General features: G+C 39.9%; 1 protein-coding gene across 10 annotated transcripts in view; it reads right to left on the reverse strand.

Moving 5' to 3' along the window:
- ICA1L (islet cell autoantigen 1 like) overlaps window positions 1-13,265 on the reverse strand; it is a 95,821-nt gene that overhangs the window by 10,873 nt on the left and 71,683 nt on the right. For all 10 annotated transcript variants that reach the window (XM_017946803.3, XM_017946802.3, XM_017946798.3 and 7 more), the window contains 2 exons: window positions 7,774-8,031; window positions 5,120-5,209 (listed from right to left, as the gene is read on the reverse strand). In XM_017946803.3, coding sequence (XP_017802292.1) covers window positions 5,120-5,209; window positions 7,774-8,031 — 348 coding nt within the window. The remainder of the gene's footprint in view (window positions 1-5,119; window positions 5,210-7,773; window positions 8,032-13,265) is intronic.

Below are 13,265 nucleotides of genomic sequence, written 5' to 3' on the forward strand. Positions count from 1 at the left end.
TCTCTGATAAAACAGACTTTAAACCATCAAAGATCAAAAGAGACAAAGAAGGCCATTACATAATGGTAAAGGGATCAATTCAACAGGAAGAGCTAACTATCCTAAATATATATGCAGCCAATACAGGAGCACCCAGATTCATAAAGCAAGTCCTTAGAGACTTACAAAGAGACTTAGACTCCCATACAATAATAATGGGAGACTTCAACACCCCACTGTCAACATTAGACAGATCAACGAGATAGAAAGTTAACAAGCATATCCAGGAATTGAACTCAACTCTGCACCAAGCAGACCTAATAGACATCTACAGAACTCTCCACCCCAAATCAACAGAATCTACATTCTTCTCAGCACCACATTGCACTTATTCCAAAATTGACCACATAGTTGGAAGTAAAGCACTCCTCAGCAAATGTAAAAGAACAGAGATTATAACAAACTGTCTCTCACACCACAGTGCAATCAAACTAGAACTCAGGACTAAGAAACTCAATCGAAACCGCTCAACTACATGGAAACTGAACAACCTGCTCCTGAATGACTACTGGGTACATAACAAAATGAAGGCAGAAATCAAGATGTTCTTTGAAACCAATGAGAACAAAGACACAACATACCAGAATCTCTGGGACACATTTAAAGCAGTGTGTAGAGGGAAATTCATAGCACTAAATGCCCACAGGAGAAAGCAGGAAAGATCTAAAATTGACACCCTAACATAACAATTAAAAGAACTAGAGAAGTAAGAGCAAACACATTCAAAAGCTAGCAGAAGGCAAGAAATAACTAAGAGCAGAACTGAAAGAGACAGAAACACAAAATACCCTCCAAAAAAATCAATGAATCCAGGAGCTGGTTTTTTGAAATGATCAACAAAATTGATAGACTGCTAGAAAGACTAATAAAGAGGAAAAGAGAGAAGAATCAAGTAGACACAATAAAAAATGATAAATGGGGATATCACCACCAACCCCACAGAAATACAGACTACCATCAGAGTGAATACTATAAACACCCCTACGCAAATAAACTAGAAAACCTAGAAGAAACGGATAGTTTCCTGGACACTTATACTCTCCCAAGACTAAACCAGGAAGAAGTTGAATCCCTGAATAGACCAGTAGCAGGCTTTGAAACTGAGGCAATAATTAAGAGCCTACCAACCAAAAAAAGTCCAGGACCAGACGGATTCACAGCCAAATTCTACCAGAGGTACAGGGAGGAGCTGGTACCATTCCTTCTGAAACTATTCCAATCAATAGAAAAAGAGGGAATCCTCCCAACTCATTTTATGCGGCCAACATCATCTTGATACCAAAGCCTGACAGATACAACAAAAAAAGAGAATTTTAGACCAATATCCCTGATGAACACTGATGCAAAAATCCTCAATAAAATACTGGCAAACCGAATCCAGCAGCACATCAAAAAGCTTATCCACCATGATCAAGTGGGCTTCATCCCTGGGACGCAAGGCTGGTTCAACATATGCAAATCAATAAACGTAATCCACCATATAAACAGAAACAAAGACAAAAACCACATGATTATCTCAATACATGTAGAAAAGGCCTTTGACAAAATTCAGCAGCCCTTCATGCTAAAAAAAACTCTCAATAGGCCGGGTGCGGTGGCTCAAGCCTGTAATCCCAGCACTTTGGGAGGCCGAGGCGGGTGGATCACGAGGTCAGGAGATCGAGACTATCCTGGCTAACACGGTGAAACCCCGTCTCTACTAAAAATACAAAAAACTAGCCGGGCGCGGTAGCGGGCACCTGTAGTCCCAGCTACTTGGGAGGCTGACGCGGGAGAATGCCGTGAACCCGGGAGGCGGAGCTTGCAGTGAGCCGAGATCACGCCACTACACTCCAGCCTGGGAGACACAGCGAGACTCCGTCTCAAAAAAAAAAAAAAAAAAACTCTCAATAAATTCGGTATTGATGGAATGTATCTCAAAATAATAAGAGCTATTTATGACAGACCCACAGCCAATATCACACTGAACAGGCAAAAACTGGAAGCATTCCCTTTGAAAACTGGCACAAGACAGGGATGCCCTCTCTCACCACTCCTATTCAACATAGTGTTGGAAGTTCTGGCTAGGGCAATCAGGCAAGAGAAATAAATAAAGGGTATTCAGTTAGGAAAAGAAGAAGTCAAATTGTCCCTGTTTGCAGATGACATGATTGTATATTTAGAAAACCCCATTGTCTCAGCCCAAAATCTCCTTAAGCTGATAAGAAACTTCAGCAAAGTCTCAGGATACAAAATCAAGGGGCAAAAATCACAAGCATTCTTATACATCAGTAACAGACAAACAGAGAGCCAAATCATAAATGAACTCCCATTCACAATAGCTTCAAAGAGAATAAAATACCTAGGAATCCAACGTACAAGGGATGCAAAGGACCTCTTCAAGGAGAACTGCAAACTACTGCTCAGTGAAATAAAAGAGGACACAAACAAATGGAAGAACATATCATGCTCATGGATAGGAAGAATCAATATTGTGAAAATGGCCATACTGCCCAAGGTAATTTATAGATTCAATGCCATCCCCATTAAGCTACCAATGACTTTTTTCACAGAATTGGAAAAAACTGCTTTAAAGTTCACATGGAACCAAAAGAGACCCTGCATTGCCAATACAATCCTAAGCCAAAAGAACAAAGCTGGAGGCATCATGCTACCTGACTTCAAACTACACTACAAGGCTACAGTAACCAAAGCAGCATGGTACTGCTACCAAAACAGATACAGACCAATGGAACAGAACAGAGCCCTCAGAAATAATACCACACATCTATAGCCATCTGATCTTTGACAAATCTGACAAAAACAAGAAATGGGGAAAGGATTCCCTATTTAATAAATGGTGCTGGGAAAATTGGCTAGCCATAAGTAGAAAGCTGAGACTGGATCCTTTCCTTACTCCTTATACGAAAATTAATTCAAGATGGATTAGAGACTTAAATGTTAGACCTAAAACCATAAAAACCCTAGAAGAAAACCTAGGTAATACCATTTAGGACATAGGCATGGGCAAGGACTTCATGTCTAAAACACCAAAAGCAATGGCAACAAAAGCCAAAATTGACAAATGGGATCTAATTAGACTAAAGAGCTTCTGCACAGCAAAAGAAACTACCATCAGAGTGAACAGGCAACCTACACAATGGGAGAAAATTTTTGCAATCTACTCATCTGACAAAGGGCTAATATCCAGAACCTACAAAGAACTCAATCAAATTTACAAGAAAAAAACAACCCCATCAAAAAGTGGGTAACGGATATGAACAGACACTTCTCAAAAGAAGATATTCATACAGCCAACAGACACATGAAAAAATGCTCATCATCACTCACTATCAGAGAAATGCAAATCAAAACCACAATGAGATACCATCTCACACCAGTTAGAATGGCAATCATTAAAAAATCAGGAAACAACAGGTGCTGGAGAGGATGTGGAGAAATAGGAACACTTTTACTCTCTTGGTGGGACTGTAAACTAGTTCAACCATTGTGGAAAACAGTCTGGCAATTCCTCAAGGATCTAGAACTAGAAATACCATTTGACCCAGCCATCCCATTACTGGGGATATACCCAAAGGATTACAAATCATGCTGCTATAAAGACGCATGCACACATATGTTTATTGCAGCACTATTATAGCAAAGACTTGGAATCCACCCAAATGTCCCTCAGTGACAGACTGGATTAAGAAAATGTGGCACATATACCCCATGGAATACTATGCAGCCATAAAAAAGGATGAGTTCGTGTCCTTTGTAGGGACATGGATGCAGCTGGAAACCATCATTCTAAGCAAACTATCACAAGAACAGAAAACCAAATACCACGTGTTCTCACTCATAGGTGGGAATTGAACAATGAGATCACTTGGACACAGGAAAGGGATCATCACACACTGGGTCCTACTGTGGGGAGGGGGTGAGAAGAGGGACAGCATTAGGAGATATACCTAATGTAAATGACGAGTTAATGGGTGCAGCACACCCACATGGCACATGTATACATATGTAACAAACCTGCACGTTGTGCACATGTACCCTAGAACTTAAAGTATATTAAAAAAAAAAACATTACTGAACTGTACACTTAAAAATGGTTAATATGGGCCGGGCCTGGTGGCTCATGTCTGCAATCCCAGTACTTTGGGAGTCCGAGGCGGGCGGATCCTGAGGTCAGGAGATCGAAACCATCCTGGGTAACATGGTGACACCCTGTCTCTACTAAAAATACAAAAAATTAGCCAGGCGTGGTGGCATGTGCCTATAGTACCGGCTACTTGAGAGGCTGAGGCAGGAGAATGGCTTGATCCCAGGAGGTGGAGGTTGCAGTGAGCCGAGATTGCACCACTGCACTCCAGCCTGAGTGACAGAGCAAGACTCTGTCTCAAAAAAAAAAATAGAAAAAGAAAGATTAATATGGTAACCAACTTAAGTGCTTGAATGGATTCTTTGTCAATAGGCATCCTGTAATCAGAAAACATTTTGTATCCCTAATTTCATATCCATTACCAACAAACCTTAACACAAACTATAAAATATTACAGTACAAAATGTAGTATGCTTTGCCAAGCTCACAATTTCTTTCTTTTTTTCTTTTGGAGACAGTCTTGCTCTGTCACCCAGGCTGGAGTGAGTGCAGTGGCACGATCTTGGCTCACTGCAACCTCCACCTCCCGGGTTAGAGCAATTCTCCTGCCTCAGCCTCCTGACTAGCTGGGACTACAGGCGTCCGCCACCACGCTTGGCTAATTTTTTTGTTGTATTTTAGTAGAGTTGGGGTTTTACCATGTTGCCCAGGCTGGTCTCCAACTCCTAACCTCGGGCAGTCCGCCTGCCTCGCCCTCCCAAAGTCCAGGATTACAGGCATGAGACACCGCACTTGACCCCAAGCTCACAATTTCTATTCAGTGCTTTTCACGGTGAGGGATAGGCAGTATAGCTATCATTATAATAATAACTCATTATTCAACTTTTTCAGGACAGTGAGGTGAGAACAATATAAAGTGATCTTTTTCTAAATTTATCTGAATTCAACTGATTCTTAAAGCAATGATAAAGCATATATAAATAAATAACTTACATCTTGTTAATTTCTTTGGACTCTGTGAAGGCACTGGCTGGTTATCAGTGTGTGAAAGACGAAGCTCTGATTCCTCTTGGGAGACCCAGTCTGGGATAAAAGAAGTAAAAATTGTCCATTGTTAATCAAATAGGAAGTAGCATCAGAAAAACAAGAAAAAGTAAAAATATCTAAGTCCTCCAGTCTCTGTACCTGGGTAAGATTCTATAGTGTAAGAGGTATAAAATACTGAAAACTTATCTATAGTCATATATTTTCATCATCTTAGTTTCAGATAGAGTTGGATCCAACTTCCTTACATTTTTCAAAGTGGTTTTGAAATAAACATGTGGAGTGTTTAAAAAATAATTGAAATGCAAAAGGTATAGGAAGAAGTTCTTAAGAGTCAAGAAGGGAGGAATAGGCCTGATAATTGGAATGCTGAAACCTATAAATATGCTCATACCCTTGGACTCATTGATCCCATTTCTAGCAATTTTTCTTACGGAAATAATTTAGCTGAAGGAAAAAGTGCAGGCATGACTTTTTTTTTGCAGCATTATCTGTAATAATGAACAAGTAGAAACAATAAGGAATCAGGTAGATTATGTTATATAAAATGACAGTACTTTGTAATTAAAACTTGTCATTATGAATATTCCTCTGTGGGAATGTGGAGAAATGTTTGGTACAACATGAAAAACCATTTATGCTATGATTAAGGCACAGCACTAGAAAGGAATTTAGATTATCCTGCCTAATCCCTTCCTTGTATAGAAAAGATCATCTGAGGCCCACTGTAGATAGGGTTCCTCAAACACAGATCTTTTAACTCCCAGGGAAGCTCCCTTTCCTGGTCTGCACCACAGGAGAGAGAGAAGTAGATATTTAGGAAAGACTGGTAAAGTAGAGTTCTGCACAAAGAGGCAGGGGCAGATTTTGGTCCTGTCTTAACTATTTAAATTGTCTGACGCCCTTTAGCAAGTTACTCAAATACTGTGGGTTTCAACTGTTCAGCTATTAAATTGGAATATCCTGTCTGCCTGCAGGTAGGGCTCAGAGGACATATTTTGAATAGTGAAAAAATACTGTTGAGGATTGCATTGCCAGAAACTAAAAGTTCAGTGCTGCTAGAGACGTGGCAAGTTATGGAGGAGGAGGGAGGAGTTGATAGTGGAGAGTGAAATCAGTTTGTAAATCTTTATAGCTACTGGGCCGTTGATATGCCATACAAGAATAAATATTTTTAAAGATTTTACTGTAGCAAAAACATCTGAATTATCCCAGATAGAGTACCTTGTTATCAAATAATATTGTCTATTCTTATTTATATTTATTTTTATAAATAGAATATAAGTAATATAAATATTCTGTTTATATTATATATTATTCTATTCAATCAATTCTTACTGAGTGATTATTTAACTAACATTTAGTTTATTAATTGAGCCAACTGCATGCTGCTGTCATATAAAGTACAAAGATGACTCACTCTACATATCATGCCCTTGGGATGCCTGTAGATAAAGCATGTACCTCAGTATTTAATACAAAGTACAATGCATTAAGACACTGTCAAGTGCCGTGAGGAGTCCCCCCCATCCAGGGGTTAAAATCTAGGATGTGAGAGACTGGGATATAAAGCAAAATAAAGTAGGATTAGAACCATGAAAATAGATAAACACCATAGGAGGAGGGAGAAACCATTTCCATTTGGCAGTACTGAGGAAGACTTCAAGGACTGACAATCATGGAGAAAACACTGGATTGGAATCTAATACTTAGGCCCACGTCCAAGCTCCATTACTGAACATCAGAAGCAGAAGAAGCAACACGAGCACAGATAGATGCATCAGAGGGCTGTAGAGCACTCAGTGTGATTATAGAAAACGGCAAGTATTCTTCCTTCACTTCAATAGGAGATAGGAGATATGGATGGAAATGCGACGTAGGCAGGTTTTATCCCTAGAAACCATGGTGTTTCATTTTTAAAAATGTAAGCTGGGTGCTGACATCAGACTCTGCTGCTTGGAGAGAGAACTCCACGGAAGTGTAGAAGATGAATTGGGGGTTGGAGACCTGTTAGTAACTCTTGCAATAACCTATGAAACCAAATGAGACTCTAAATGGCTCTGGTGTTGAGGCAGAGAGGAGTGGGAAATTTGAGACAGGTTTCAGAAACAGAACTGACAGGATTTGGTAACCAATATGGATATGGGAAGCAAAGTGACCCCTAAGGTGCAGGGTTGGACACAGGATGGTGGACTCTTTTTCCTGCTGCCTTGCCCAGAAAGGGAACCAGCCTCCAGAGCTGTTCCTTTTCCTCTTGTCAACTCCAAACTCAGCAAGTTTTGCTTGATGGAAGAAACAGTATTGACTGCCCTAGGGAGGAGTAATTAGCAGGTCAAGTGTTTTAAACCAGACGCCTGGAAAAATCAGTGAAGAAAACTTGGGGTCTGGTGAAGGTGGCAGGGAAGCAGCCCTTGTTTCAGTCTTGTTGACAGATTCCTGAGGTGACTAATATTTTTCCAGTTGATTGGTGGATTGCAGATTTTATCTAGTAGAGCTGAGGTTAAAATCAATCTCCTTGTTGATTCTAGCATCAATAAGCACACCATTTTACTTCACAAAGATAAAGTAAAGCACATATGTCCAAATGTTTCATAGACACTTACTGTTGAATGCTCCAGCCGCATGAAAGCCAAGGTCAAAAAGTTGTGAAGGAAGGAATCGAGAAGAATGAGCGAGGGGCTCAGACCCCATGGAAGGCTCCTGGGATGTGAGACTGGCACTGGGGCTCCCAAAGGCAGTCTGGCATTCTTGGGTAAATTCACTAGTACTTGAAGAACCAGAACTTAGGAGGTTGTTCAGAAACGAGAATTCCTTCTCAAAATCTTCTCCTTCCAATGAATCTACAGGTAGATCTTTTGCAACTATTGAGTGTAAATAAAAACAGAAAGGCTTTTTTTGATTTTAGGAAATGAGAATAAGACATAGGATGAATCAAATTTGTTTCATTGTTTTCATACTGTATTAACAGTTTTAAACAAACAACTAAAGTGACTGCAAGTTTATGTGAAAATGATTTCTAATTAGGCAGGATTTAGGTCAAAATGGCCACATTTCACAATGAAGATATAACTTATGAAGAGCTATATATGAAATAATTAAGCTACCATCTAAGTCAGAAACCAAAGGAGATGCAAAAAGGCATAGAAACAAATTAGTAATATGACACTTTAATATACCAGTCTGACTAAAAAACATGCCAAGAGGACAACAGATAAAAAGGATCAAAAGAGCATAATCAATAATGTAGTTATTTTGGATAACACAAACCCTGGTAATAGAAACATTCTTCTTAACCACACATTGAAAATGTACAAAAGTTGATTATACTAAGGCACAAACACACAAAAAATTGTATTCTTAAAGTAGGAACATTACAAACAACATGCTCTGATCATAATGCAATAAAAAGACAATTCTACAATGAAACTATAAAAACAGAAAGGTCCTTCCACCTGTAAATCTTAAAACCTTCTACCAAACAATGTTGAAATAATGAGAAACATCATTATTTCGGAAAAATAATGATGAAGGAAATATTTTATATCATAATTCATGGTGTTAAGTAAAATGTATAGACCATTGGTTTGGACTGAGCTCTTGTACTAGACCCAACAGACCAAACCAAAATGGAGTCACTCATGCTAAAGTTCTACATCACCAAACCAAACTAAGTTATCTGGCCTTTCAAGAAATTAGGAGAGAGACACCACAGCCAAGTCCCCAAGCAGGCCAGTCCTAGCTGGCATGATAAGGAAATCCCCTCTGCTTTAACCCTTACAAGAAAAGTAACTGCAATGATCAATCTACTTTTTGTTTTCTGTTTCTGCTTTCCCTGGTCCTTTTCTGTCTATAAAACCAACCTCCTCAGAACACCCATTCCATGTTATAGAATGGGGTACTGCCTGATTCTAGAATTGCAAATAAAAGCCAATTAAGGTCTTTAAATTTGCTGTAATTTTACCTTTTGACAACAGAATAGTTAAATGGCATGAACAAAGGCAAAATCATATCCCTTAAACATTTTTATAAATAAAAATGAAAGGAAGGGGCGTCACAGACCTGCACCCCAGCATAATTGGTGAAAGTTATTTTTCAAAACAAAGAAGCATTTAAAGTCTCTGGAAGTAGTCCCAAGGATATGCAGCAAATGAGGAAATATTTACTTAAGATTAAGTCTACAATAATTTAGGAAAAGTGGCAAGAGTTTGTGGTATTTGAACTGAGAACCAGTCCCATCTTCCCAATTTCCAACTTAGCAAAATGGAGATTCCACTCCAGTCTGGTGCAGCCAGAACACAGGGCTCCTTCTCTCTCCAGCTGTCAGTCAAGGACTAGCTTCCCAGGAGAAGTAAGATGCCAGCATTTCACATCCTGTCCCCAGTTACCTGTTGCTGAGGCTAAATCCTAGGTGAGTGCAGTCAATAGATGATAGAGGCTCCCATCTCCTCCCCAGATCCCTCATGGGTTGGGAAGTCTGAGTTTGGTGTAGTGTGCTGAGAATATAGGGCCCCTGATCACTTGACCCTGCTAGTAAAGTGGTGGTTTCATGAAGAAAGAGGCAAGCTAAGAAGACCTAAGGCTACCATCACTTTCCTCACCTAGCACTCGGCTCCTAGAGCAAGGATGACACTCAGGAAGAAGTATGCCATTGTCCCCACTCCCGGCTCAAGCTCTGACTCAGAGATTTTCCTTGCAGGGGGTGAGGGAGAACCATAAAACTGATAGTTCCTAATCCCTTTCCAAAGGCACTGACTTCATTTGTAACAGAGTGTAGAGAAATTCAACCCTAAGGATGCTCTCAAAACAGTGGAGGTTTTAGTAACAGGCAACTGGGAGAAGACTTATAGTGTATGAGTCTCAACATGTAGGCTAAACTGTAGGCCAGCTACTTTGCCTGAAGGAACCAGGGAAAAAGCCAGCTGGGGTCACCACAAATTTCAGTGACCTTAAGAACTATTTCTTTAAATGAGTCCAAATTTGATTGGTTTATTGTGTGGAACAATTTATGCTCCAGGGACTGTTGAAATCAACAGAGCAATCAGCAAGAAGAAAAAATGATATCTTGGACTTATAAAGAATTTTGTGCTTCCAAAGGCAAAATTGAGAAAATAAAAAGACTATAAAATATAAAAGACTGTGATAAAATATTTACAAGTCATATATCTGATAAAGGACTTTATAAAAAATATATAAACTCTTACAACTTAATAAGATAAGCAACCCAATTAAATAATGGGCAATAGATTTGAATAGATTTGTCAGTAAGGAAGATATATGAATGGCCAATAGCACATGAAAAGAGTCTCAACACCATCAGTCACTGGAGAAATGCAAGTCAAAGCTACAAATTAAAAGCACTAGAATAGCCAGGCACTGTGGCTCACACCTGTAATCCCAACACTTTGGGAGACTGAGGCAGGTGGATCTCCTGAGGTCAGGAGTTCGAGACCAGCCTGGCCAACATGGCAAGACCCTGTCTCTACTAAAAATATAAAATTAGCTAGGCGTGGTGGCGAATGCCTGTAATCCCAGCTACTCAGGAGGCAAGGTTGGAGTTGCTTGAACCCGGGAGGCGGAGGTTGCAGTGAGCTGAGATTGCATCATTGCACTCGAGCCTGGGCAACAAGAGCAAAACTCCGTCTCAAAAAAAAAAAAAAAAAAAAGCACTAGAATAACTATTATTTAAAATATACCGGGCATGGTGGCTCATGTCTGTAATCCCAGCACTTTGGGAGGCCAAGGCAGGTGGATCACTTGAGGCCAGGAGTTCAAGACCAGCCTGGCCAACATGGTGAAACCCCATCTCTACTAAAAATACAAAAATTAGCTGGGTGTGGTGGCACATGCCTGTAATCCCAGCTACTCAGGAGGCTGAGGCAGGAGAATCACTTGAACCCAGGAGGTGGAGATGGCAGTGAGCTGAGATTGTGCCACTGCACTCTAACCTGGGTGACAGAGCGAGTGACAGAGCGAGACTCCGTCTTAAAAAATAAAATAAAATATAGACAATACCAAATGTTGGCAAAGATGTGGAGAAACTAGAACCCTCACACTTTGCTGGTGGAAATAAAATGGTGCAATTATTTTGAAAAAAGTTTGGCCGTTCCTTAAGAAGTTAAATTCACCATGTAACCTAGCAGTTCCACTCCTGGGAATCTAACCAAGGAAAACGACAATGTATGCCCACACCAAGAGAAGCACATGAATGTTCAGTAGTCATAGTAGTAGTATAATAGTCAAAAATTGTAAACAATCCAAATATCCATCAACTGGTAAATAAGTAAACATAAGATGGTATATATCCATACAATGGAATACTATTGCTTAATAAAAAGTAATAAACTGGCCGGGGGCAGTGGCTCACACCTGTAATCCCAGCACTTCATGAGGCTGAGGTGGGCGGATCACAAGGTCAGGCCATCCTGGCTAACACAGTGAAACCCTGTCTCTACTAAAAATACAAAACAAATTAGCTGGGTGTGGTGACATGCACCTGTAGTCCCAGCTACTGGGGAGGCTGAGGCAGGAGAATCGCTTGAACCCGGGAGGCAGGTTGCAGTGTGCCAAGATCGTGCCACTGCACTCCAGCCTGGGCGACAGAGTGACACTCGGTCTCAAAAAATAATAATAATAAACTACTGATACATACCACAACATGGATGACTCTAAAAACCATTAATTGGAAGATGCCAGAAATAAAGGACTAACCTTTTGTATGGCTTCATTTATATAAAATGTCCAGAAAAGGCAAATTTATAGAGATAAAAACAGATTACTAATTACCTACGGCTTGGAGTGAATCAGAGATTAATTTAAAACAAGCGTGAGAGAATTTTGGGGGTAATGGAAACATTCTAATATCTAATTGTAATGGTTGCATAATCTAAATTTTCTAAAAATTATGAACTGTTAGAATGGGTGAAATTTATGGTATTTAAATTATACCTGAATAAAGCTGTTAAACATAAAAAGAAATTTTGTACAACTCTATTTCAAATAAATTTAGAAGTCTAGACAAAATGAATAATTTATTAGAAGAATATAATTTACTAAAATCAATCCCAGTACAGACTAAAAGCTTAAACGGACTGATTTCTATAGAGAGATACAAAAAACACACAACTACAAGAAAGCACTAGACCTAGATGTTTTCATAGGTTAAGAAATGAATAAGAGGCCGGGCACAGTGGCTCACACTTAGCAAATCGCAGCACTTTGGGAGGCTGAAGTGGGCGGATCACCTGAGGTCAGGAGTTCAAGACCAGCTTGGCCAACATGGCGAAACCCCATCTCTATTAAAAAAAAAAAAAAATATATATATATATATATATATATACACACACACACACACACACACACACACACACACACACACACAAATTAGCCAGGTGTGGTGGTGGGTGCCTGTAATCCCAGCTACTCAGGAGGCTGAGCCAGGGAGAACTGCTTGAACCTGGGAGGTGGAGGTTCCAGTGAGCAGAGATCATGTCACTGCACTCCAGCCTAGGTGACAGAGAGACTCCATCTCAACAACAACAACAAAAGAATGCAAAAAGAGCCAGGCATGGCAGCTCATGCCTGTAATCCCAGCACTTTGGGAGTCCTAGGCAGGTGGAGCACCTGAGGTCAGGAGTTCAAGACCAGCCTGATCAACATGGTGAAACCTCATCTCTACTAAAAATACAAAATTAGCCAGGCATGGTGGCATGCACCTGTAATCCCAGCTATTTGGGAGGCTGAGGCAGGAGAATTGCTTGAACCTGAGAGGCGGAGGTTGCAGTGAGCCAAGAACGTGCCACTGCACTCCAGCCTAGGTGAGAAGAGTGAAACTCCATCTCAAAAAAAAAAAAAAAAAAAAAAAAGAATGCAAAGAGAGTAGTAAAATGTTAGCAAGCAGACTAGTATAAAATGACAAAGCTGGACTTACAACTGGAATGCAAACATGATATAATATCAGGAAACTTATTATTATAGTTCATCATATTAATATATTTAAGAAGAAAAAGCAAATATTTCCTGGCATAGATACTGAAAAAGCTGCCAACAAAATTCAACAACTATTAGCTGGGTGTGGCAGTATGCACCTGTAATCCCA

The sequence above is a fragment of the Papio anubis genome, chromosome 10 (assembly GCF_008728515.1).
Source record: "Papio anubis isolate 15944 chromosome 10, Panubis1.0, whole genome shotgun sequence".
Lineage (NCBI taxonomy): Eukaryota > Metazoa > Chordata > Mammalia > Primates > Cercopithecidae > Papio > Papio anubis.